The sequence below is a fragment of the Hylaeus anthracinus genome, unplaced genomic scaffold (assembly GCF_026225885.1).
Source record: "Hylaeus anthracinus isolate JK02 unplaced genomic scaffold, UHH_iyHylAnth1.0_haploid 4, whole genome shotgun sequence".
Taxonomy (NCBI): domain Eukaryota; kingdom Metazoa; phylum Arthropoda; class Insecta; order Hymenoptera; family Colletidae; genus Hylaeus; species Hylaeus anthracinus.
Genome location: NW_026535289.1, coordinates 13,994,838 through 14,021,975, shown reverse-complemented (window position 1 = coordinate 14,021,975; position 27,138 = coordinate 13,994,838). Strand labels below are relative to the sequence as shown.

The 27,138-nt window shown below is 41.3% G+C and overlaps 3 protein-coding genes across 4 annotated transcripts; 2 read left to right on the top strand and 1 right to left on the bottom strand.

Moving 5' to 3' along the window:
- Positions 1-6: 6 nt before the first annotated feature.
- LOC128894847 (uncharacterized) lies at positions 7-3,186 on the bottom strand. Its single transcript, XM_054156859.1, has 3 exons — positions 3,121-3,186; positions 1,579-2,396; positions 7-902 (listed from the first exon to the last, which is right to left on the bottom strand). Exons 1-3 carry the CDS (start codon positions 3,184-3,186, stop codon positions 470-472), a joined length of 1,317 nt encoding a protein of 438 aa, XP_054012834.1. The 3' UTR covers positions 7-469.
- A 454-nt stretch (positions 3,187-3,640) lies between these two features.
- LOC128894846 (uncharacterized) lies at positions 3,641-10,014 on the top strand. Its single transcript, XM_054156858.1, has 7 exons — positions 3,641-3,649; positions 3,913-4,054; positions 4,840-4,998; positions 6,077-6,203; positions 6,262-6,469; positions 9,002-9,137; positions 9,419-10,014. The coding sequence occupies exons 1-7, from the start codon at positions 3,641-3,643 to the stop codon at positions 9,640-9,642; spliced, it is 1,005 nt and encodes a 334-aa protein (XP_054012833.1). The 3' UTR covers positions 9,643-10,014.
- Positions 10,015-12,115: 2,101 nt separating this feature from the next.
- On the top strand, positions 12,116-27,068 carry LOC128895015 (proton-coupled amino acid transporter-like protein pathetic). 2 transcript variants are annotated; one of them, XM_054157216.1, is made up of 10 exons: positions 12,116-12,377; positions 23,389-23,431; positions 23,511-23,587; positions 23,673-23,768; positions 24,341-24,491; positions 24,580-24,701; positions 24,793-25,157; positions 25,232-25,415; positions 25,489-25,655; positions 25,736-27,068. In XM_054157216.1, the coding sequence occupies exons 2-10, from the start codon at positions 23,429-23,431 to the stop codon at positions 25,975-25,977; spliced, it is 1,407 nt and encodes a 468-aa protein (XP_054013191.1). In that variant the 5' UTR covers positions 12,116-12,377; positions 23,389-23,428; the 3' UTR covers positions 25,978-27,068. The 2 variants fall into 2 exon arrangements, with proteins under 2 accessions (XP_054013191.1, XP_054013193.1); XM_054157218.1 differs by lacking the exon at positions 12,116-12,377 and adding an exon at positions 18,132-18,156.
- The last annotated feature ends 70 nt before the right edge of the window (positions 27,069-27,138 follow it).

Here is a 27,138-nt window from a genome sequence, read left to right as displayed (position 1 = left end):
AAAAAAAAAAAAAACCAACCGTTTGATTGATTTCATAAAATCTCCATCAACGGAGTGGTACCACCACGCAGTATAATATGATCCTAACCGATTGATACGCTTCAGCCGACTGCTTCTTTTCCCTCGGACCTCTTTCTCTACTCGAGGCAAATGTGAACACAGATTACAAACCTCGACTACAACGGTATCGTTTATACACGTATAAGTCACTTTGATACGTACGCGAGTAGAAGATCATTGTACATATCGGATTTTTATTACAGAAATGTACAATTATGCGCTACAAAAGGATAAGCTACTTTCAAAATAAATTTATTCAGCTCGTCGAATTTCGTATACAGGGCGATTCGAAAGTGGCGTCGAAGTGGCCAATAGAAATTCATGGAAACACTAGGTTCCTAATCTAACCTAGAACGCCTCGATCCTCGCACCACTTTCGAACCGCCCTTAAAAACAAAGCCATCCCCGTTCATTTCTTCTTCCTCTTCCGTTTCTTGCCGGTCCTGCGTTCGTCAGTCTGCATCTCCCGCGTCTCGTGCCTGATAGGTGGTCCTTTCTCGACGCCTTTGGGGGTCCTCATCTCCAATTGTATGTCGGACTTCTCGTCGGCACCCACGATGCCCTTCTTCCCGATCCTCAGCACGAAAACGTCGTGATCCGGGTCGCAAGGGTTCCGACCGGCAGCCTCCGCTTCCGACGCCACCGTGACCGTGGGTTTTTTATCGGACCCGGTGTCCAGGACTCCCGACACCTTCAGGACGACCGCCTTCCCGCATGGCTGCGCCGAACCGCGGCTGGATTGAATCAGACCGCTTTTATGCACGTCGGCGCAGGTTTCGGGCTTTGAATGCGACCTAATCGTGGGCATCGGTCGCTCGTCCGCTTCGGTGATCGGCCGGGGGCTGGTGACAGGATTCGAACACGCTCACGTCTTCAGCCAGGAGGAGGTAAACTCGAGTCAGGTTGAGACGTGTTTCGGGGGTTATTGCGACTCGGAAGAGTGAAAAGTCTGTAGCTTCCGAGTCTCGCGTAAGATTTGGAAGGTTTACACAGGGTGTCTCAGAATTAGTGTGAGAACCGGAAACGGGTAGGTAGCTGAGACGATTCTGAGCCACAATTTCCTTTGCAAAAATTTCGTACGGTGCTCCGTTTTCGAGTTATCGACGAAAAACCACGGACCAATCGCAGCGCTCGAGTAGCGCCAGGACGCTCCGCCCAGCTACCGGGCCAGCCTCTCGCGGCCGAGCGGGCCCTGCGATTGGTCGGTTGGTTTTTCGTTGATAACACGAAAACGAAGCACCGTACGACACTTTCGCAAAGGAAACTATGATTCAGAATTGTCTCAGCTATCCCCCTATTTAATTCTGTATAATTCGGAAGCTTGAAAGTCTCTAGCTTCGAAGTCATATTAAATTCAATACGAACTCTATTCTTCCCACTCAACCCCATCAAAAACATTATACTCGCCCGACACCGCAAACTACAAGTCCCACTTCAGTCCCGAGACAGACTCCACCTGACTCAAGCCTCCACGAACTTATTCCAAGCTCGCAAAGGCCTGCGAAGGCCCATAGTTACCTAGGACCCGCGTTAGGCTTAATCGTGGCACCTATGGGTTGTCCGCAAGGACTACAAGGATGTTCCTCCTTCACGCAGACCCTGCAAGGTGGCCCTCCGGTCGTCACATCCTCGGTCGAGTCTCTTCCGATATCCGCATCCTTCGAATCGATCACGCGACATTTGTAGCTGAGCGATCGGTTGTTCACCTGGTCGCCCTTGAAGATGTAAGCAGAGACGTCCATGTCCGGCGGAGCTTCGAACTCCGTGACGATCGTCTGACCGAACGCCGAGATCCTGACGAACATGCACACGCATCCCACCTCGACGTCGTTGTACATTAAAGGCACCCCACCCTCGAAGCACTTTGGAGGAGGGGCCATTTTGTTCCAGCACTGAAGCATCTCCTTTCTGAGAGCGGCGAAGTGCTTGGTCAGGTCCAGCTCGCCTTTGCCGATCAGGACGTCCGGTTTCACGCCGTCGGGCATCTTCTTCTGGACGCAGAGCTTCACCACGAAATCGACGATCTTGTTGACGGCCGTGCGCTGATCGATGGCGAACAACACGGACCGTCCCGAGTAAAAGTACTCCACGTCGTCCGCGACACCCGCCTGAGGCTGGAAGAGAGGGTCCACCGGCGTTATCTCGACGGTCTCGTCCGCGGAGAAGTTGAGGAAGTCGATGCAGATCGTCGTGGGGACGAAGAACATCTGGTTCAGCTTCGCCAGGCGATCGCTGACCACGTGGTCCACCAGGAACTCGAGGAAGAAGAGGTACTGCTCCTTGGCGTCCGGCAGAGGCTCGTTCCGGCTACCTAGCACCAATGGTGCCTCTGGAACCTTTTCGAAACAGTCGTTTTGGATTGTTTCTTGAAAAATTTGCGGAGAAAAGAATCTTCACGCTGTACAATTATCTTATTAACACTTTCGGAATTTACTTTACTTTGGGTCGCACAAATTTATTGACTTTTGTTTTTATCGTTTAGTAGTTAGTGGTACCTAGAATTCAGAAATCTTAGTTTTAGCGTTAGGAATACAACGACTTCAAAGTTGTAATTATCTAAAGGCGAGCACTTTTCGACTCTGCTTCGGAGCACGCAAATTTATTGACTTTTCTTTTTACCATTTAATCAGTTTTGGTACCTAGAATTCATAAATCGAAATTTTAGCGTTAGGAATCCAACGGTTCAAGAGTTATTCATATTTAAAGTTGAGCACCAAACCTACTCGGACAGTATTTTCGTAACACGTTTTACCATTCTAATGTCATTCTCTACCTGACCGATCAACGGAGCATGGACAAAAGCCAACATGGCGTCGGATCGACCTATCAAATACGCCGTAAATACTCAATTTTACGTACGCGTAACTTTTTAACTTGTTTAATTCCTGGAATTAAAACCTCCATTTTTGTGATCCAAGCGTCAAAAGCTACCAAATGATATCAAAAACGAATAGTCGATAATTCTTGGTGTCCCAAAATAAAATTCATAAATATTTTCAGGAGTGTGAAAATATTTATGAAGCTAACATTTTTAGATTCGATTCATCACTCTGTTTCAACCTGATTTAACCCCTTGGCCTTCTCCGTTTTCGAAGGCTTCTTCTTCGAACGACTTCCGCGCTCCATGGTCTCTGGATCGCTATAGTCGACGCGTAAGAGACGCGGGACGAACGATTAAGGACGATCGGCGAGGACTTTGGTTCGGTATGTCACTTAAAATTTCTGCAACGTTCCAGTAAACGTGGTTACGCCTTTTTCGTGAAGTTTGCGAAAGATTCGTTGGCGGATGGATCGATTTGGTTGCAACGGGATTTCAAGCGAGACGCCATAACCTTTGGAAACTGCTTTGTCCTGATGACGCATCGTGACTTCGAACGTTGTCGCGATCGCGCGTTACGTTACCTAACTCGGGACGAACTTTTGGCAACTAGCGTGAAATAAATTTAAAAAATACAGAATTCATCGATCAGATGTCCTTGTATGCGATAACGGAGGCGTTGCAATTTTTTAGCAATTCTGCCAAAACATCGATTCGAAATATATTATTCCGAGAGGAATTGGTACATTTTCGTAAGCAGAAATGTTCATGGTATGTTTTACGGAGCCTTCACCTTTCGCTAGAAAACTAAATAAATGAATTCTACGAGCGAAGTATTATAAAAAAATAAACCTGAATATAATTTATAAATCTTGAGATTCCAAAAAGTAAGATTCCCAACTGAGATATCGTGATTGAAAACGAAAAGGATTTTTAATATCAGGAGTATAAAATCGTTTTAACGAATTTTTCTGTGATAATTATACGTTTACGTAGCTTCGATTTCACGGGGTATTATTTAATTGATAATTCAGTTTCCAGAGCCGCCGCCGATTGACTATTACGTAACCGACGTTTCACAGTCCTATTTGACGGATGGAATTTTTCACCATGGAAAACCGTCCCCCACCCATAAGTACGTGGCTAAACAGCTGAAACCGATCAAAAGAACTCTAAGTTAGTTTATCTTCCGTTTATCTTCCAATAGCCTCTATCGCGGGCAAATATATTCGATAAGTAACCTTTTTATTAAGTATTCCCGGAACGCATATGGCGATTCTGTACACATTTCGAACGACATACCAGGAAATCGTGCTTCTGTGTTATTGACTTTGGTTGCGTAGCTTGTATTTTTAATTCTACAATTGGCTCTAAAAGGTTCACCGAATCCGTCAGGCCGCATGATGATTTAATTTTATCGGAAGAGTGGCTTAAGCTCTCGATTCAATGATCGGTTGTGTAATTGCGTTCTGTGGAACGTCACCCGGATATGTTCACCCATATAGGTTGTTTATTTTATAGCGTTGCACTCGTCGTGTACCTATTCTTTTTAAATAACATCTTTGCTCTTGTCATCTTCATTGTTGTCATTACTTTTTAAATTCAATCTACAGGCTCCCGATTCCGATGTTGTAACAACAAATACCGCGACAAATCTTAGACGACGTAATTTTGAATTATTACAGAACGTTATGCCCGTAAAGAATCTTCAGAAAAATTACCACGGCGCTCGACGTGCTGAAACGAAAGACTTCTCTATCGATTAAACGCGATCTTTGAATGCCGCCGTGACAGCTACGACACGCTGTCCGACTCGATTCGCGTACGGGCGAGAAACTCCGCGATCAAACGTTCTGTCTACTGCGTCCACTCGATCCCCCCTCGGTAGATGCCATTTAAGATCGTCGACGCAATCGAGTTAAGGCGATCGAATTAGGCGAAAGTTGATGTAATTGTTGCAGGCGACCCAGTAGCGCCGATACAAGAGCTGGACTCGCGTACTTTAAACCGATGGATTGAAAAGGAGAAGGGGGGCTACGTAGCCCCCTGCGGCCAAGACGACGGATTGATTTACCAAACGCTGAGCATGATGCCCCAGTGGAAACGTGATCGACGCAACCGTACGTCCCGGGATCCCGTTTAACTATACGCTAACGTTAACGTCATTTTTAATCTTCTAACCGAGTTAAACTCTTGACACGTTTCTAACATTTATATTCGTATAATCTTTACTCAACCTAATCTTTACTTCTTCCTACGCAGCGAACCGCTGATTTCCGAAGCTTACCTCGAAAGGAGGCTGAGGCCCTATTTATGCGCGTCTAGACGTTGCATAGAGCAGACATTTATCCTAGATTTAGACTTAGATCCGAGCCGAGTACTTCAGAACGAATTCTTTACGTTCCCAAGATCGGGGGTCGCTGGTCCTGGCCAACGCGGTACGAACATTCTTCTTCGTTCGAGGAGCCGTCTGGAATATTAATTGTCCCCCATTGAACGTAATGGAGGGGCACATACCACGCTGGCAATTTCGACCAATCGAATATCGACCGTACGAATAATAGAACGTCCAAGAATCAATCTACGTCGAAATGATTCCGGCGGACGACACTAATTCGCTAATGAGTCACGAGTGATTTGTAACCCAATTTCGACGAGACGTTGGAAAAATTTGTTTGATTGGCGATCGTCGATTACTATACACGCCGTTGCCAGACGTCAGAGAGAGGATTTTGTCGAACCTTAAAAAATGTATAGATATTTTATTTTTAGACGAGTCAATCGTTCTGTAATTAAAATTATAGAAATGGAGATATTAGAATTTTCACGCGGAGTGTACCGTTGGGTCTGCCGATATAGGTATTCGAAAATGATAGCAATCGACGTAAATTTGAAAATTTGAAACTATCGGTCGGTAAAAAGCTACCTAATAGGTGACAGGGAATGGCTGATAGACGAATAGGCTATGTTACTTGTGAGCTATGGCTTACTTGTGAGAAAGACGCGGTACTTGCAGCGACCCTCTAGCGGTGACGACGAGAGGTGCCACGACAATTTTTTTATAAGAGCACATAAGCTTCGAAGGAATATCCTTTTATGATTTTATGACCGTTTCTCGAAGTGCTCGCGATATTGACTGTAGCTATAGACTGCGATTACGTACTTAGAAAACTCGTCTAAAGTTCTCCAAATTCGCAGCTGTGTTATCCATCTTCCCCCGTTCGCCGCAGTACGAGCTGGATTATATTCGTAAGATGCGCCTGAAGGACTTCCAAAAGCGTCGTGTCATCGCCGTGGAATGCCCTAGAAAAGAGGAAACGACCAAGTAAGCATGCACCACGTCGCGCCGCGTACCGCGATTAGAAACAGAATAATATTTTCAGAAAGGAGGACGAAGAATGCGGTCTCCTGAAACCGCCATTCTGGTGGAAGGACAAAACCGCGAAACCACGAGGCTCGCCCGTAGGAAACATCGACGATTACAAGTTCGAGAAACTGAGAGAATCCAGTGAACAGGAAGGGAAAATCAGTGAAAGGCTTCGTTTGAATCATCCTAGGAAATATATACCTGGCGCCATACATCGGATGAAGGTATTCCGTGAGAAGGGAAATCCTGGAAATAAATGCACAAAAATTGGCGTAGTTTGCTCGGACAACGTACGTTATGGTGGTTCTTGTTTCAAATGATCTTTGGAATCGTAATAAGAAATTCTTGGATAGCTTGTGCCCTTGTTAAAAATTATGGTGCCACTTCCTGTGTGTTGACACTAGAAGTACGTTTGGGCGTTTCTCACGTGTCCTCGGTTTGGTTTACATTTATATATAGGCCAATATACAGGGTGTCCCAAAAGTCGGGGAGGAGTCAGAGTCAGAGTCAGAAATGGGGGGTAGCTGAGACGATTCTGAACAACAATTTCCTTTGCAAAAATGTTGTCCGAGGCTTCGTTGAGGAGATATTAACAGAAAACCCCGACCAATCAGAGCGCGCGTATGTCGTTGGAGCGGCCGTGGTAGCGAATGAGCGCGGCCGCCTAGCGCGTAGCCTACGCTCAACCGGCGTACTCGCGCTCTGATTGGTCGGGGTTTTCTCTTAATATCTCCTCAACGAAGCCCCATTCAACATTTTTGCAAAGGAAATTGTTGTTCAGAATCGTCTCAGCTATCCCCCATTTCCGACTCCTCCCCGAGTTTTGGGACACCCTGTACATTAGGTTGTTCCAAGTTTCTTTCGTGAGTCGCATTCAATTATTTTCTGTGGCAGTGTTTCTATAAATAGACAATCCAAGTTCATTGATGCTGTAACAGTAATGAAGCGAAATGAATCGTACACGATTCAGTAATGTAACATAAAACATGAAATATTGTGTACGTATTAATTATTAATAAAACGAAAGAAACTTTCGGGACAACCTAATATATAGCCTTACTGGACCTAGAGAAATTCCTTCTTTCCTTTCTCTGCGCCAACAAAATTAATTGAAACAAGGACCACCCTGATACAAAGTCACCTATGAATTCATGAAAAATTAGGTAAATTACCCGAATAAAGGTGATGATTATATTTCTAACGTCCCCTGGAACGATAGACGAATGCGCGGCAATTAAAATGTCCGTCGCAATGTTGCGTGAGAGCTGCGGTCTGTGAAATTAAATATCCGGAATATTACATGAACGTAGGTCCCTGAGGTCGGCGTAACGATGCAATGAAATCGTCGAACGCAACTTTTTTTTATCCGTTCGCGAGTCGTTCGCGCCATAAAAATCACAGTTTGTTGTTCGACTCGCACGCTGTGCGATATGGATCAAGGTCGAAAGCTCCACTACCGCGAAAGATGAACGCTCATTACTCTTCCAATTATGGAATCGACGCCTGGTAGAAGAAAGACGCGGTATCGACAAAATAATTCTGCGAATTTAAAGATGAAACGATTTTATACTGACTTTTATACTCCTGATTTATTACATAATCCAAACGCATCGAAGGAACTCCCTTATCGGCGTTTCGTTAACTTCCGTTATGCAATTGAGTTAATTTTCCGCGAGATTCTTGACGTACGCTGTCTGGAAAACAGCAGGGTGCTTGCTCGTTTCGTATCTCTTTAATTCTCGATACGCATTGCGATTAATTTTCCACGGCCGACGTCTATGATCTTGATGTATGCTATCTCGAAACAGTGCGTCGTGTTTGCACTCCGCAGACGAGACATTTATTGCCTAGCGCACACCGCGAAATCAACGAAGAAAACTTGAGCGCCGGTCTGATCCTTTTCACGTCGTCGACGAGGTAATGATTTCGTGTTTTCCCGTGAACGGAAAAAAATGATATACGCGTGAGAGCGGTATTTGTCGTCCTCGTTGATGCTACCGCGTTATTGTATGCATATCGCGTCACGTGCATTTTGCATTGGATACGCATCAAGGCTGTGCTATTACGGCTTGGGAGATATGCGTAACAGTCGTGAAGTGCGAATAACGCGTCAGGCACTCGCCGCCCATAATGATTCACGTAGCGTTATGTAGCGGAACCTCTGACCTCCGAACTGTCGTATTATGAACATAGAAAGGAAATTCTACATTTATAGAAAAGAAATGGAACGAGGGTGGCGAGGGACGCTCGAGTGGCGTCGCTAGGGCGACACGTGTGATTTAAAAGTGATTTTTGGAACGTACGATTATTAATTGAAATAATAATAGCTCGAGTCGTGGACGTTCGTAGATTTTTCGATGTAGAGCTTGTGGTTTGACGGAGATTTGTTACAGAAGTAGACTGAATTTGATTCCGTAGAGAAATACCTCGAAAGGGTTGAATTCGTGGTGGTACCTCCTGACCTTGCCTTTGACCTTGGAGGGTCACGTTCAAGGTCATTTAAAGATAAACTTTATTGTTTCAAATAAAACTCGTATTTTTGATCTCGGATTCGAAAAGAGCGAAAAGTTCTATGTTCGGATGAGGTAGCGTAGTGGTCCGGGTTACCTTCGATGTTATGTGGAGGTTGGTCTTATTTTTTTTTTTTTTTAATCTTTCCACCTGAACGATCGGGCAAGGGTAACGTTAATCAATGCTTTGCTTGTGCAATCAATGTTCCATATGAAATCGAGCATGACGATGTCGAATTTGCACAGAATCCAGAGGACACCAGCATGAAGGACACTTTGGATCGAGCAGACGCCTTCGAGGTGGTTCTCAGGACCGAAGAAAAAGCCACGACAGACACTGGTCCATCCGTTGACGAATGCGTCTGTCCCGTGGGAAAACGTCGTATGTACATGAATCTTAACGCTACATTCGCAGAACACTGTAACATATTCATCCATTCTTTTCACAATGAAAATTACGGTAACCATTTACATTACTCGCCAACCGCTTCGACAATAAATCCACCGAATAAGTTCTCAAAAAGTAAACATAAAAAAGCAAAGAAAAGATATAGAGCGCTACGTGCCTCCGCGAACCTAGCGTTTAGCGTTCACCTAGTGTTAAATTATCGTTTTAAGTTAGAAACTTCTAACCGCTTCTAACGAGCTCGATTCGCTTTGCAGCACGTCCGCCATCGGTTCGTCGTGATTTGAAACGGGATCAGTGTGCGGGGGACGATGATAAATCGAGGTTCGATAAGGACAGACGATGGCAACCAATCTGCGATGAGATAGGTTTTTCAGGAACGGACCTAGAACGACAGGAGGAATTACGGAAACTGACCAAACCGTTTCTGCACGAGTTGCACGCGTGGTACACGAAAAATAAGCCAACGAGGCTCGCCTGAAAGTTCCGAAACACTGGAAAAGAGCGGGAATTTCTGACGAATCGAAATTTCGTAGTGTTTATTTTTGTTTGTCGCAGTGAATAATTCGACGCAATAAAACGCGCCCCTTGTCGGTTGATATCGCTGGCGTTTAATGTATCACGTTGTAGAATTAATAATGGCCCATGCAGATATTAAATTACGCCTTGTGTATTTACGGCACGGTTGTGTTTCGTTTTTCGCATGATGCACGCGAATTCCAGAGACGACTGCGGAGAACTCGTCGGTGGAAACTGCGTTTAGCGGCTGTCCGCGTTACCGAGTTTATCTTCCGTTCGATTCCACCATATTTTGTCATTTTTTTCCAAAGTATAACGCGTATTCGTCGTTAGACTGCAGATATTTATGCGAGTTGCATACTTTCGCAAATGCAGAGATCTAATTCAAATAAACTAACTTTCAGCATCCAACGAGAAAAATAATTCCTCGAGATGCGCGCGAAGAGAAATTTCTTCTTAAATTTGTTATCGTCGATGCGTGCAATTGACGATATCCGATATACGCGAATAGTATACAGGGTGTCCGAAAAGTCGGGGAGGAGCCGGAAATGGGGGGTAGCTGAGACGATTCTGAACAACAATTTCCTTTGCAAAAATGTCGGGTGGGGCTTCGTTGAGGAGATATTAAGAGAAAGGCCCCGACCAATCAGAGCGCGCGTAGACCGTTGGAGCGGCCGCGGTAGCGAAGGCTACGCGCTGGCGGCCGCGCTTGTACGCGAACAAGTAACTCGACGTGCATCGAAGGACACTGACGCTGCCGCCTAGCGCGTAGCCTTCCCTACCGGCGGCCGCACGAACGGTGTACGCGCGCTCTGATTGGTCGGGGTTTTCTCTTAATATGATTCCTTAACGAAGCCCCATCCTACATTTTTGCAAAGGAAATTGTTGTTCAGAATCGTCTCAGCTACCCCCCATTTCCGGCTCCTCCCCGACTTTTGGGACACCCTCGTGTCCCATTGCGTCTCGTGTATCCAATTGATAGCTCGCTTATCAATGAATCGATGCAGCGATCGACCGCGCGCATACGTTTCTGTGGTCAGTCCGAATTAATACAATTAAAAATTATCCACAGACACGTCGCTTAATTCCACACGGTTTCAGAAACCAGCGAATATCTTAACGTCCCGTTGAACGTCACCGTTTTCGATCGTCATCATCGGCGACGAAAGGACGCATCGCGTAACATGATGCAATAGTTTCATAATTCAAAGTTTAACAACGGAGATCCGATGTTTGTTCCTGCTACGCCGATAACGAAACGGAACGCTGACAACTATCGGAAGAACTGAGAAAGCTAGTCGGCGTCGAACGCTGCTATTAATGTTGATAACGATTGGAGCTTTTTATTGATCGTTAACGTATTTGATTGACATTTCGAACTCGAGGATCGGGAACGGCGTGGTAGCTGTAATAGTGTAATATCGCTCCCAGAATTTCATCATACGGTTCCACGAGGAAACCACGCCTGGCAAATATTAATTCAGATGGTATGCAGGTCGACGCGGGTAAATTTTTCGTTAACTTTGTAAAATATCGTTGCAGCGCGGTTGAACTTTCAAAGAAACCAGGCTCACGAAGGGATCGCGGTAAGATACGTCATCGATATTCTTATTGTATAATTAAGCGAATATATCGATATAATAATATTCTACTAACGACACTCGAATATGCAAAATTGATTCCTAACGTCCGAACGCATATGAAATACTCGAATTTTAAACTAATTAGTACCAGACCCGAGCCAGACGTAATTCAGCTATAGTTGTAACGCGAGACTATCTCTTCAGGATTTCTTGCTAGGTTAAACGACCACGTGCGCCGGTAGAACTTCTACCGTACAAGTTTATACGACACGCTTCTTGAGTGCGAGTTTATAAAACACAAGAGCTCGTTGAAATGGTAACTAATTTTAAGAAATAAATGAATAATAGGGTTAAACTTTGTCTCAGGGGCCCACTTTTTTTTTGGTTACAAATTATCAAATCCTGTAGTTTCTGACCTGAAAAGTCCGAAAATGCAAGTTAAAAGTTTAAGATAAAAGTTAGTCTCTATATTTCATTATCATCTCTTCATATAACACGTTTACCCAACCTTATCCGAATTTCAAATTTTCCATCCCAAATTCTACGTATAAGCCTCGCAGAATACTCGCAGAATACTCGCAGAATACTCGTAGAATACTCGCTTATTTATATAAACAACAATCTAATCTTCCTAAAAATTCCTTAAATTTCTAATATAGAACCATAACCTAAAACAGCGCGTCCTCCGTTCGTTTTTTCCAGCGAGTATTTATCGAAGATCGTTTATAAAATCGAGAAAAATGTTGCGACAATAATTCGATCGAAGGTCGGGTATGGCGTTCGACCCCTGGCGGTCGTCTGATGAAACACGGCGACGCTCTTCCGGGGACAAAAACTTTCAGTTTATTCTTGAACGGCGTGCGTCCGCACGGCAGTCTCGTTTCGGTCGGTGTTCGCGGTGGTGCACGCCGGTACGTGTATAACTCGGTGCTGCGAAAAGTTCGCAGCGTGGACGGGATCGTGACAAACACGTTGCGATAAATTCGTGGATCGTTGTGTCACCGAACATACCGGCGTACGCCAGAGACGAGGTAACATCGTTAGACGGGATCCATCGGCTCGCACCACGTTTGTGTTCTTTTTCACCGTAAACAAGCGAGTCGTCGCACGACAGGTACGAACAACTTTAATTTCCGAGTCGAAAACCAATATTAGACGCGTCCGCGTCATCTGCCACTATTTATAGCGTCGGTGAACTCGATTTCAATTTGGAAATGGGATAGGGACTAGGGACACAGTCTTCGAGCGACGATCGAGAACCGCATGATCGATATCTGAAATTCTCGTTTCAACGTGCACCATCGCGGAGACAAATTTTATCGCGATTATTTTGTTACAGTAGATACATATACAGGGTATCTCAAAAATGTTGGAGGTCCTTGAAAGGGGTGGTTCGGGAGGTGATTTGAAACAACTTTTTCCTTGGCGAAAATGTTGTCCGAGGTTTCGTTGAGGAGATATTAAGAGAAAACACTGACCAATCAGAGCGCGCGTATACCGATGTAGCGCCCGTGGTAGCGAAGACTACGCGCTAAGTGGCCGCTCTCATACGCTACCGCGAGCGCTCCACCGGCATCCTCGCGCTCTGATTGGTCAGTGTTTTCCGTTAATATCTCTTCGACGAAGCCTCGTACAACATTTTCGCCAAGGAAAAAGTTGTTTCAAATCACCCCCCGAACCACCTCCTCCGATGACTTCCAACATTTTTTAGACTCGAATAAGAAACTACTCTGTATTAGTATTCTAGTTTCGCGTTGATCGCGAGCAATTAAGTCGAGACGTGTAACAATGGCTATTAATATGGTAATTGATTGTGCAACTCGGTATCTGTGTTTGCCGAGAGCGGTGTAAATATTGTCGCCACTTCGTCTCTTTCGTACAAAATTTTGCCAAACCGTACCAGCACGAGTGGAACTGATAAAGTATTCCGTTGATAGTGTATCGTCGCCGCGAGAACGGGACACAGCCTCGGTTTCGATATTCTCTGTCATTTACAATTCCATCAGGCCTCTTTGTGATCTTCTGCGTCTTCGACTGGCTGCAGCGCGTATTTTAGGAATCTTTTATGCGCGTGGTTGACCGCCAGCTGCATTCGAATGCTATTCCCGGTGAATCCTACGTATGTACCGTTAACGAAGAAGGTAAAGACGAAATTCGGGGAAAGGACAAGGCATTGTGATTCCGAAGTGCCGTTCCCTGGCTTCGAGTATTACGTTGTTTTACGATGCAAATTTCCCGACTTCTACGAACGACCATATTGTAGTCATATATTTAAAATGTATGTCAAGTATTTCTTATTCGAGCCCAGAAAACAGTATCGAATTCACATTCAAATTTCACACGTGATGAGTCTTCTACATGTTGAGTCTTCCTTAAGATTATAGGTTAGGAAACCGCGATCAGTTTTTAATTACGAATCGACGATATCGAACTTCTCCCCAAGGCGATAAAATTAAGTAACTATTAGCAACGCGTGCTCACGAAAGCCATTGCGCGTAACTGATCTATACATATGTATACTAACGTCCCACGAGGTACGCGAAAAATAAATGCATTTCGTGACGATTTTATATTAAATATGGATTGTACCATTGTACGTGAAACGTTTCGATTCGTCGTAAACGAGCCTTTGTAACGAATACAGAAATTCGGGATAATTCGAAATCGTGATGTAGAAATTCCTTGTGAATGTTGTTTCGGGAGTTGCGGTAGCTGCAAGCGTAGAGCAGTGTTTCGTCAGGAATCACGCCGCCGCGAGCACGTGGAGGTAAGTTTGCGTGGACGCGACTTGTATGGCCCGCTATGGCGGTTCCTTCGTAAGTGGCATCGCATGATGTAACTTCGCGTCGATATTTCGGACCTCCATATCGGAACAACGTTTCTACGTAGGTGAATTCGTTCGTTGCACCGCGTCGCTCAGGCATCGATATTTCCGTATAATTAATTCCACTTGTCCACCGACTTCCTTGACATATTCGTACTTTTTCCTGCCCGTATCGCGCGCGGAGGAAACTGGTAACATTAATTAGCTAACGCGGCGATAAGGTATTCCATAATGCTTCCGAAAGTCGTTTACGGTTTTTTCCTTCTTTTTTTTTTGTGCACAGTTTTGAATTTTTCTTTGGGTAAAACAGATGGGGGACATTATCGACGGTGTACGGGAGACTCTTTGTTTTCGATTTTAACCTATCGAGGGATATCGACGCGAGAAGTCTGAAGTTTGCCGACATGTTTGTCTCGTTTCCTTCTTTGGCAAATGTTCGAAAGAGGAAACGAGACAAACACGTCGGTACACTTCAGATTTACTCGAAACTTGGGGTTTTGTCCATCAGTGCTTCGATCCAGTTTCGTTATCGAGTGGAAGGGCTCGGTCGAACTTTTTTACGATCTATCTTCTAAATATTGTTTAGGACGCAGCAATTACCCTCTTGATGCCCTCAATGCTACCGTGAAATCCTCTCTAAATTGAACGTGAACGATATTCTCGAAAACCTCTGGAATCCTGAAAAACAATTTCTTTAGAATAGTCGTAGAATATTTACAAATCCCATCTATACGGATATGGAATCGAAAGCCTTGAACCTCGAACTGAAACCGGTTGATACGCTGGTCGGAGGCGAAACTACTCAAGAATCTCCATTCCGCAGAGTCTATACGATATGAATAATTTCATTGACCTTGCAATTACTATGAACTTATCGCGCATAACTGTAACCTGATTGACTTTCCTTCTTACGCACTCGCGTAACGGATTGATTTATGCTGCGAAATGTTACCGACCATCTCGACCAATTAATATTTCAGATATGTCTGTTTCATTCATCGTGAAACATTTTCTTTCTTTTCTTATGTATCGTATATTTTCAGGCGTTATTCAACGAAAGTTCGCAATGTTACCGCGTTGGTTTATCCAAGCAACAATTTGATCTCGTTAAGATAATGCAAAAGTGATCCGATGCGATTCATAAATATCGATAAGTATGAATATGAATAAATTCACGAATAAAAATGTGAACAACTCGTTATTCACATTATTATTCATAAATAGCGCGTTGTTCACGTTTTATTTGTATCATATTTTTATTGATATTATCCAAGGTGCTTATACATATTCCAGAGTTTCGTATACGTGTTTATTAACTATAATGTTTTTTCATAATACTAACAACAATGATTGTTTTATTTGCGTACATTACATAATTGTTGTAATTACCCATTTGTTTGGAGTGAAAACGATTCTGTGTGGGATAGTAAACAATGTAAGTAAGTGATTAACGTTATTTAATGAAGAGTTAATTATAAATAAAAATGCGAACAACGAGTTATTCATAAATTTATTCATATTTATGAATACGAATACCCCCGTCTCTGATCTTGCGTTAATTAATTTACTAATTTCAAAATATCCTTCGTTTCTGGATAAGCTTAAATGGGTCGGAATTGAATAGTCATTCGGCAAATTATCGAGCAGATAAACGACGGTCTCGTAACGAGGGAATTGAAATGAATTACAAACGGAGATTACTCGGTTTTCTTTTTGCGTGAATTAATCGAGCACGTAACCTTGGCGCGAGTGGCAACGAACTAGAAAGCCTAGTTCTCAGATGGCCTACTTGCCAGGCAAGTTTAGTCACATCGATCAAACTATAATGCACATGCACAACGGAGACGCGACAGCGTCGCTTAAAATCTGACGAGATCGAGCAATAAAAGCGTAAAGCCGTAAGAGTCTCGAATCTTATCGGGTTGCTTACGTTCACGGAACGTTATTTTTAAACACATTGGGTTACATTTTCACAAGGATAATACGCAAGTGGATTACCGAAGTGTCAAGTCCGTGGGAAGTCACGCGTATGATGGCTAAATGCGGCCGACGCGCAGCCATCTTGGAATTTTGTACGTTTCTCGAAACCGTTTTATTTACGGAACACTTACGCACCTACGTGACTATTCAATTTTTCGAACGAAGAACGTAAACGGTCAACTGTCTTTTTTTTCTTCTTTTTTTTTTAACGGTATACAGAAAACGTTAAAATTAATAAAATCGAATTTTGGAATCGCAGCTAATTAACCGACTTCGAAAAGAAGGAGGTTACTCGATTCAACATGTATATATATATATATATATATTTGTTTAATGTATGATTTTTAAAAATAGGCAAAGCGAATTTCGAATCTAGGAAACGTGATTGGCCGTTTCCCACGCTTCGTAGTACCGTCCAGACTTAGTCACCGAGTTTATTTGCACAATTACCGTATCCACCGTAAGACGCCGGCCATTTTCGTTAGTCATCCTGCCGCCGGCCAAGCAACGGAGCCAATTTAGTGTTTACAAACATCTCGTAGGTTGCGTTCGTAGATCATTTAGCGACGTAACGAGATGCTCGTGAAAAAGACGCATTCGATATTTTTTTTTTTTGCGCGCCATTGCAAAACTAACTCGTTTCGAGACTTCGAAACAATCGTTACTCGAAACTAAACTGGGTTAGTTTAAAACTAAAGTTCGAATCATTGGAAATCGATCAGCGAAGAAAATTCGCCAAAGTAACGCGAGAAGTTCACTTGGCGTATCACGATACCTTTCACTTTCATCGTGTTTCGCAAATCTGTAATAATAGTAATTCGCCACTTTTTCATGTCGTTCGAGTAACACGGTACCGCGTTTCGATCGAATACGATCCATTCCGATAGTTCGGTTTCAAGTATTTACGTACACTTGGACGAAGCACGGCGAGTCATAACAGCGCGTAATTTCGCACCGAGAAGCTAATTTGCTTGAGAACCTGATGAACCGTAGATTCTAGATGGTCCTTTAGACTCGCTGATACTAATTGACACGGGTCAACAAAACAATTGTATCGATAAGAACTTCCGTTGACGTGGGATAATCGCTTATGACCATATTTCCGATGACTTGCGAAGGTCGCAGTATCTTCTTATTTGTAAACAAACGATTTCGTTATTTTCCACTCTCTGTATCGTACCTTCGAAGGTTTTCGATGAGAATAATTACGAAAATTTATTCGGAGATATTCTATATCGAGATATTTTGTTTTTAAAATTTTGTATTTATGTTGGTTATTTTATTAGGAATATGTATATGTATATATATATTCTTAATAAAATTATATCTAAACTATATTAAATTATATATAATTATATATGTATAGATCCTTACCTAAAACTAGTTATTATATTAGAAACACAGATAGAATAGAGATTATTAAACATGTTAGTTATTATAATACATATTAGGAACAAATATGGAACACTTTCCATGCACCACGCGCATAAGTCGTAACGAACACACTAGAACAGAAGACTCACATCCACTCATTGGAGCTGCCGATACAACCGCATATTATAAGCTCGAATTTCAACAATTAATTCGTTAAAATATATTTTTTTTTTTCAGCTACTTATTATCCAGAGCGAGTATTAATTCGTGGACGTATTGGTAATTGATTGCTTTATTTATAAAAATAAATGTATTCGTTGGATTACTTTATCGGAAATCAGAGGATACGTTGAAAATGATTTCCTTCGATAAATACGTTTGGTGTTAATATCTAGTAACCCCTGATGGACGTCGCGTCGTTGACTTATCCGTTGGCACTGTTTTATTTCACAGCCAAGCCGTGTGTTTACATTGTAGTTCTCGTCTCCCCGTACTCCTCGCTTCAGAATGCTCCGACTTTGTTTTCGTGTCAGGGAGATAACATTCTGTCCACAGTTTCGAATCGGCCGAGTCTCGCAATCGGATAGTGGATTCGACAAACGAGGTTCAATAATTCCGATACATATTTCGTATGCAATGAACGTCTAGGTAGATCCAAAATAATTCGAGAACTCTAAAAGCGTTCGAAGTGCTGTCATATGCATTGTACATGACCGTAAGTAAAGTAAGGAAAATAATGACACGGGTGCATTGTACACTTGTAGAACACATATTATTCATGTGTATATCGCGTATATATTTTCTTGGCTGTCAAGCACAATTTGTTCTTACGCCTTCGGTAGACAAAAGCGAGAAATTAATGGCGACGAATACGTTCGCTTCGTAATAATAGGAAGAACAATACGTACATTTATTACTACGTTTGTGGTCACGTGGAAAGGAGGGTATCGCAAAGTTGTTCAAAAATTTTGAACGTGTGTTTGTCTCGTTTCCTTCTTTGGGCAAATGTTCAAAAGAGGAAAGGAGATAGACATATCGGCAAACTTCAGATTTATTCGAAGTCTAGGATTTTGCCCATCACTGTTCAAAACCCTAGACCCCCATTGCCTGAAGTTTGTCGATAATGTTTGTCTGGTTTCCTTCCTTGGAAAATGTTCGAAAGAGGAAACGAGACGAATGTTATCGACAAACTTCAAGTAATGGTAGTATAGGGCAGTGATTCCCAAACTGGGAACCTGCGATGTATCGTAAATATGTAGATGTAATATGTAAAAATGTAAGAGAAAGAAAAATAAATATCGGTAAAGTTTCTTAAGAAATTAAGTCTTGTGAAATAGTAACATTTATATTTAGTTAGCTTGAGTCACAAAATGTAGTCTGTCTAATATACTTCAGATTGGTCTCATACCGATTGGTATTAAAGGAGCCACGAATCTAAAAAGTTTGAGAACCTCTGGTCTAGGGTTTCGTCCAACCAGCAATTTTAAGGTTAGTTTCAGATCGAGCGCCTCGCCTCTGTTCGCCCACCGTTTCTTTTAACAACTATTTATTTAAGAAGAATTTATTTCGACCAAGAAGAAATTGTCTAGAATGCGTAGAAAAATAATTTGTCCACGAATCAAATTTGGCCCTATGCGGGACGTCGTGTGTAAGATCGCGCGGTTCGTAGTCCGAGGGTCGAGCATAATTAAAGCGAGGTTAACTCTGAAAGTTGAACGACCTAATTTTCAACGTGACACTCGGCCCGCTAATTGCCGCCTTAACGAGGATAGATTAGAGATTAATTAATTCCAATGTGGATTGCGAGAATCGTCGGCACGGTCGTCTATGATACGAGCCGCTCTTATCTGATTTTACGTCAATCGCTGCGAATGACGCTTTCGCGACACGAAGAAAAATTTCTGTAACCCCGCCCCGCGCCCTCGTGGCACGTTATCCAAGTAAGAACGAACGCACCCGCTGGTTACGTAACGCATTTTTTTTATTTCGTTTACCCGAGACAGGTGCAGCAGTTTTCATATGACGGAAAAACCGCGAAGCCGTGAGGAGGGCGCGTCGGTCGCGATGACTGGTTTGACGCGTGAATGGCCAACAAATTGCCACCTTGACTACATTTCGACTTCTTGACTACGTATCGCATATCGCGTTACGGTGAAACAATAATCAAGGTCGATCGGACTAATGATACGTTCGACATCGACGCTGGGCGAATTCGCCATTTATTTTCCAGCGTCTCGACCACGCGGAACGAAATTAAATCGTTAGGACGTGATTGCGGCCAGTTCGCTCGCGCGAAACATTCAATTATTAGGATTAGAAATTTATTCCGCGTCTCTACATTCAATTATTAGGATTAGAAATTTATTTCGCGTCTCTACATTCAATTATTTATCGTTCTAGTTTAAACGGATATATTTATTGGTTATTGTGGTATATTAAAATACGAATAGATCGAGGCTTAGGTTATGTATACAGGTACGTTATAATAGAGATCGGATGGAGATTGGGTAATTTTTAGTAAGTGGTTCGACCTACGTTGATCAGCTTGATAGGGTTAGCGTTATTATCGAGATAATGAAATAAAAGAGAGACACGGTTGGGACAAACAAAAATTATTTCTTGTGTCGTGGTTAATTTCGAACGATAGGAAATATTGATCGTTTCTGTAATCGGAGACAGTTATTGGGTCTAGATAATACTGAAAATTACAGGGTCGTTTTGTGTGTACTATATTTAGATTCTGCGCACGCATCCATTAGATCGTTCAGTGTGTGATTGCCAACGGGTTCTATATATTTGAGGACAATGTCCGAATGTAACGTCAAGAATGATCGATGAATGTCACATATCTACGTGGTCACATATATATATATATATATATATATATATATATATATATATATATATTTTTTATTAATTGTCTTATACTCTCTCTCTCCCCTACAACCCGCTGATAAAATATCAGCGAGGAATACTTAAAAAAAAATCACGTATTTTCTTCGCAGCGTTTCGAGGTGCACTTCGTAAATATTCGATTATCAATTATGTAAGAATTTTCAAATAAAATGAAGTTGTGTAAGGTCGCGGTGAAATAAATTTCTAAATTTACCCAGCCGTACATTAGATATTTTCAGGCTTTTCTAAAATATCCCGTTCGAGTCTTCTAATTATAAACGCGGGAAACTTCGAAAACAGGACGGTATGGTAAACGATTGATCGTACATTTTATGCAAGTGTTCGCGAGATAAGATTATATTTTTCTTCTCGGCGTTAGTAAAAATTATTATCGGAAAAACAGAAGATAGGTTCCAATAACGTGGCTTCGCGTTTGTCCGTGAAAGAAGAGGAGACAACAAAGGTTAAACAGTACCGCTCTTTGTCCGATGAGAAGAACAAAAGTGTCGGGAACAATATAAGTAGTATTAGGGGACAAAGGGTCTTTCATCGATTACAGTGGCAGTCGTTCAACGGCTAATTCTCGAACTATTTCGGGACGTTGTTGAACGAATGCATATTCGCGTTATCGTCATTATCGCAACATGGCGTACGGTTCGTACATCTTGGACGTTCGTCTCTCGAAGCGATAACTTGCAACAGTCTTGAGAAATCTCTTACGTAATTAATTACGTACCCCATAGATAACGCGGTTAACGATATTTGTATGAAATTGTGGCTAATGAGTTTAGACTAGTGACTTTTTTCCCTGTAGGAAGCGTGCAGTGGCAATAGTACGTAGGCTACGGTCTCAAAGGTTGGGGTCGCGACTCTTTGGAACGTCGGTCGCAGTGTTGAATTGCGAACAGTCACGTACATAATAGATGCAACTGAATTACCGTGTTAAACCATTTCCCTTTATTGCATTCGGGGATTCCCGCCGTTATCGAGATTAATGATAGGTTAACAGACTTTTAGACAGCTCAAATGTGTTTCGTAATAATACATAATTTGAATAAGATGTTAGGTATGCTTTATAAAATTATGGTGTATTTACATCACATTCGCTTCACTCCCATGTCAATAAACTATGGATTAGATTACTCTATCGCACTGATCGCACCTAATAAAACGCTTTCGCGATTGCGTGACTGGTTTATAAAACTACCGTAGTAATCCGTGTTTTCTTAATGGAAAAGATAACGAGATCTGTATATTTCCGAGTAAATAAATTAACGATTAAACTTTACTTTGGCGGACCTACAATTTTTAGATTTCCCCCTCCCCGGAAATATAGCTGAAACCGACTCTGTTAATTCGAGATATGGCAGTTTTCGAAAATAGTTAATAACAATATAAAAGTAGCACGTAATGTACCCCGCCAGCAACGAGAATCCGTTTTACCGACAGGGTATGAATATACAGGGTGTCCCAAAAATGTTGTAACACCTTGAAAGGGGTGGTTCGGGAGGTGATTTGAAACAACTTTTTCCTTAGCGAAAATGTTGTCCGAGGCTTTGTTATAGAGATATTAACAAAAAAAAACCCGACCAATCAGAGCGCGAGTATGCCGGCGGAACGCCCACGGTAGCGTAGGCGACGCGTTAGACGGCCCCGCCCACCGGCATACTCGCACTCTGATTGGTCGGGGCTTTTCTCTTAATATCTCTATAACGAAGCCTCGGACAACATTTTCGCTAAGGAAAAAGTTGTTTCAAATCACCTCCTGAAGCACCCATTTCAAAGACCTCCAACATTTTTCGGACATCCTGTACAAATTGTATATTTCGCCGAATAATAAACATTTCGATGATATTACGAATATGTAACCGCTATTCAGATCCGTAATAAAATAAATAGATTTATAACGAAAAGTATACTTGCGACATTATTTTATTATTACTCGAATTTTTCCCACGTAATTTGTAGGCCGTGTTGACGGAGTTCCGCGTGCGTAGTTTAATTCGCGTGAAACTGCTACACCCAAGGTCAAAGTCTTGATGCCGAACGCAGTCTTTCAATACTGTTTTACATAACCGATGCCAAGAAGTATCGCAACGACGTTTTGATTATGCGCGGATTATTGACGGATATAGCGACGGGTATGTAATAAGAAACGCAGTATGCGGCGGACGAGAATTTATCAAGCCAGCTGTAACGTTTCTTATTACACTAACATTCCCTTTTTTTATAGCGACAGTTTTTCTTCGAACATAAATGTAATTTTTTTTTGTCTATTCCGTCTGGAATCTCTCTTCTCCTAATCGGAGATATTTTTATCCGTTGTTAGAATTCACTTGTGTAATTATCATCGTGCAATAATTTGCTTTTAAAGCATAATTTATTAGTCTATCTTTCAATACGGAATATTTTGTCGTACTTATGGATTTTTGCTTATTTGTTTGTTTGTTTTTTAAGAATGTTAATATTTAAAGATTCATAGGCTGAAACGTACACCGTGTTTACATTTGCATGACCGCCATGATGGCGCCTACTCTGCTAGTCGGAGATGAATGATTCAAATTATTAATTATATAATTATTAAAATTTAATTATTAGTGTTTATCCAAGCTGATTTTGCAGTATGACTGCGGTAGACAATTGTCAGGCAATAATTGATTACGCACCTGATTTCTTTCTGTTATTTTTAATAACAATTAGCTTGGAATTATTGAAACGGTTCTCGACGATAGAGTTACGAAATTGATCGAAATTATATTTACCCGTGGATTTAGTGCAATCATCTGCGAAGCGCAACTGATTAACGAATCAGTGTTTTGATAACGACGATACGCGCTACTCTTTATAGCATAATTATATAAGTTGTAAATCACGAAACCGCGATGATAACAATGTACCTGTAGATCAAATAAGAACCAAAGAAGTTACGCGCATAGTGTTGTACGACTTTATCAGTCACCGAGGCATTTAATGCTACATTAGTTAAAAACAAAACTCTAAAATCGCTGCCATATTTCTGTTTTCATCAAATCAGTCCTCTTCATTGTTGTAGATAATTTATTCTGGGCACAGGAAACCACACACACAACAAAATGGTATGTTTCAGTAAAAATCTATAATTTCCTTTATACATTGTAATTCGTATAAATATTTATTACATTATTTTTATTACAGGATAACAAGACACCGACGGAATTGGACACTTTCCTGCCCACGGACGGGTCTAACGTGAAAGATGGCGTACTGACCAAGTAGGATTTCTGAATTTTATTATTCTTGAACGTGTTATCGTTGAAACAGCATCTGGGTAATCTAAATATTTTCTTTTCGTTGTAGATACAAAGTACAAGTCGCTCCGCGAGATGTAGAAGCTCAAGGAGATGGGAAAACTTTCGATCCATTCAGTGAACGAAAAGTTGATAATCCAACGACGTAAGCGAATTCAATCGACGATATTTTTTAAACTGATCGTCTCAGACCACTTCCATATGAGATGCATTACACTTTACACTTTACTTACCGGGCTATTTCTAAATAGTCTTTAATAAACAGTCATTAATTCAAAAAAGAATTTTCTACAGTAGCGTATCCCAATCTAGGCTGATAATAATTCCTCCATACTGTTACTTACCGGGTACATTGAAAGCCAAGTCTGTTACCAAACACTGATCATTGCAAGTAGACAACCATCGACATAGTAAATAAATTCGAATAGCTAAATGCTGCAATTAAAAAGCCTATAAATAGGCTCCCGGTAAATAAAGTGTTAAAATGATTGTACGAATATCTTGGGCTATCTCTGGCTACTCTTCCAATGTGAAACAAGATTTACGAATATTATTACTCGATGCTACAGCGTAAATATGTTCGTACAAACATTTCTCATTGTTTGTACAATCTGTATTTACGGTGACATTCTGATTAGAATTAAAAGAAGTTCTGGGCTTGACCCAAGGCATCGATACCCATATCGTTAATTACAGTTTAATCTTGTCTTTGTTCAGGGACTGTGACACATTAACGCATTTACTGAAAGCTTCGCTTGGAACGGGTATATTGTCCATGCCAATCGCTTTCAAGAATGCCGGCCTCCTCCTTGGCGTATTTGCTACGATCCTTGTAGCGTTTGTCTGCACGCACTGTGCATACATTTTGGTAAGTAAAGGTCAGGGCATCGAATGCGATAAGTAATATCGTAACGAGATTACAAATAACGACATCGACCAAATTTGCAATGCTTTAGGTAAAATGTGCGCACGTTCTTTATCACAAAACGCACCGCACGCAAATGAGCTTCGCCGATATAGCGGAAGAAGCGTTTGCTACGGGACCAGAATGGGGAAGAAAATTCTCAAAGCCGATCAGGTAAGATTTCCTAATGACGGAAACGTATAACAATCTCAGATATCCGTCGTAAACGGTAACTATGTAACATTCCATTGATTTTGCCCCGCAGGTATCTCATACAAATTAGTTTATTTACAACGTACTTCGGCACCTGCAGCGTGTACACGGTAATCGTTGCGATGAACTTCAATCAAATCATCGACCACTACAACGATCCCGAAGCCGGTCCGTTCAGTATCAGGTTAATGACAGCCTGTTTGCTGATCCCAATGATATTACTCAGTTGGATTCCCAACTTGAAATACCTCGCGCCTATTTCTATGGTGGCCAATATATTCATGGGAACAGGCTTAGGAATAACTTTCTATTATTTAGTCATGGATATACCACCCATCACGTCTGTGCCTTTATTCGCGTCTATCGAGGACTTTCCGCGATTCTTCAGCATTACTATTTTTGCCATGGAGGCGATAGGTACTTTTTACTTGATCTTGGCCGTTTAACTAGAAAGAGGAGAATGGTTGCACGACGAATCTTTTTTTTTTTAGGTGTTGTAATGCCGCTGGAAAATAACATGAAAACGCCGCAACACTTTGTCGGGATTTGCGGTGTTCTCAATAAAGGAATGTCTGGAGTCACCCTTATATACATTTTACTTGGATTTTTGGGTTACGTAAAATACCAAGACCAAACGTTGGACAGTATCACGTTGAACTTGCCGACGGAAGAAATGTAAGTGTTGCCGCGTTTTACTATACTTTTAATTCTACGAGGACGAATAAAAGTATCGTAAATGTTATTCTAGACCCGCCCAAGTTGTGAAGATTTTGATAGCTCTCGCAGTTTATTGTACATTCGGTTTACAATTCTATGTTTGTCTCGATATCGCGTGGGACGGTATAAAGGATAGATTCCAGAAGAAACCTATGCTAGCAAATTATGTTTTGAGAACTGTTATGGTCAGTGGCGCAGGTATGTTTTCAATTATTTAAATAAGAGTACACGTTGCTCGATGAAGATGAATTTCTATGAGTTTACCCTGTGTGTTACAGTTCTCTTGGCTGTGATTGTACCGACTATCGAACCTTTCATTGGATTGATCGGTGCATTTTGCTTCTCCATCTTGGGGCTATTAATTCCTGTGTTCATCGAAACCGTAACTTACTGGGACGTTGGTTTCGGCCCAGGCAATTGGGTAGCGTTAAAGAACATCGTCATATGTATCATTGGTCTCATGGCTTTAGTATTTGGCTCTCGTAGCGCTCTAATACAAATTGTGGACATGTACAGATAGATCTGTACATATACCAATACTCCAAACTAAAATTGTTTGGAAGCCACTTCACCGAGTCGAACGCAATAAATTTCTGATACTTTAGGAAGACAATCATAAGAATTAAAAAAAAAAAAAAAATGACCGGTTCAGAAATATCAATTGCAATAACGTACATCAGATGTATGGAAAACAAAGATTTCTATCAGAAATTTAGTTGCTACTTATGTGCCTACATGAAGTGCTCTAGTAAGATAGAAAAAAAGAAACTATTGCAATAACAAACATTGAGTTGATTGTTGTGCAAAGGAGAATTAAAAAAAACCGATATTCGGTATGCAGTAATTCAACTTATGTTTACGCACAAATGATTTATAAAATAAAAAGAATAATGTCAGCGAAGGTTATATGAAAAGATTTAATTGGAGTGAACATATCAAGTGGCTGATAGATTTGAGAGTTGCAAGTAACGATTTTATTTAATTAGAGAAAAATGTAGACTGAAAAACATTGGCAGTATTTTAAAACAACTTTACATTTGAATAATAAAAATACCAATTGAAATGAAAGCAAGATACATGTATAATAATACAGATACGGATCTTTTAATTATTTATTAATTAATAGTGCTCTTCGTAAAAGTATTTGATGCTTCTTTTTACATATATTATTTTAGAAATTGTTAATGCAGAATATACTGAGTGACACTCGAATTATGCGGTTATTTAAAATTTTTTATTTTAGTTAAGATTGATAAACACGAGCATACATAAGTGCATGTTTATTACATCCATATACGAGTTTCTTATTTAAGAAATTGAAATTGGATGTACGTGTAGCTGGCTCTACAGATTAAGAATCAAATCTCGAAATATAACCTCCTGCATTTTTTTCAGAAGATACCATTAACTAGTGATATGTAGCAAAGCCTTTTAATATTCAAAATCCTAAGAAGAATTGTTTATGTATACGAATGTCCGTGTACAGTAAGTTCCTGTTGCATGTTTTATGCATGTAATATATATACAGTGTATAAAATGTTTCACTTTTCTATGTTGCATTTAACGTAAATACATATTTTCAAAATAAAAACATAATATTTTGTCAGAGCAGTTTTTGCTAATAGACTTTTTATAAACTTGTCAACTTTTTATACAACTGTTGAAAATTTATACACAATCA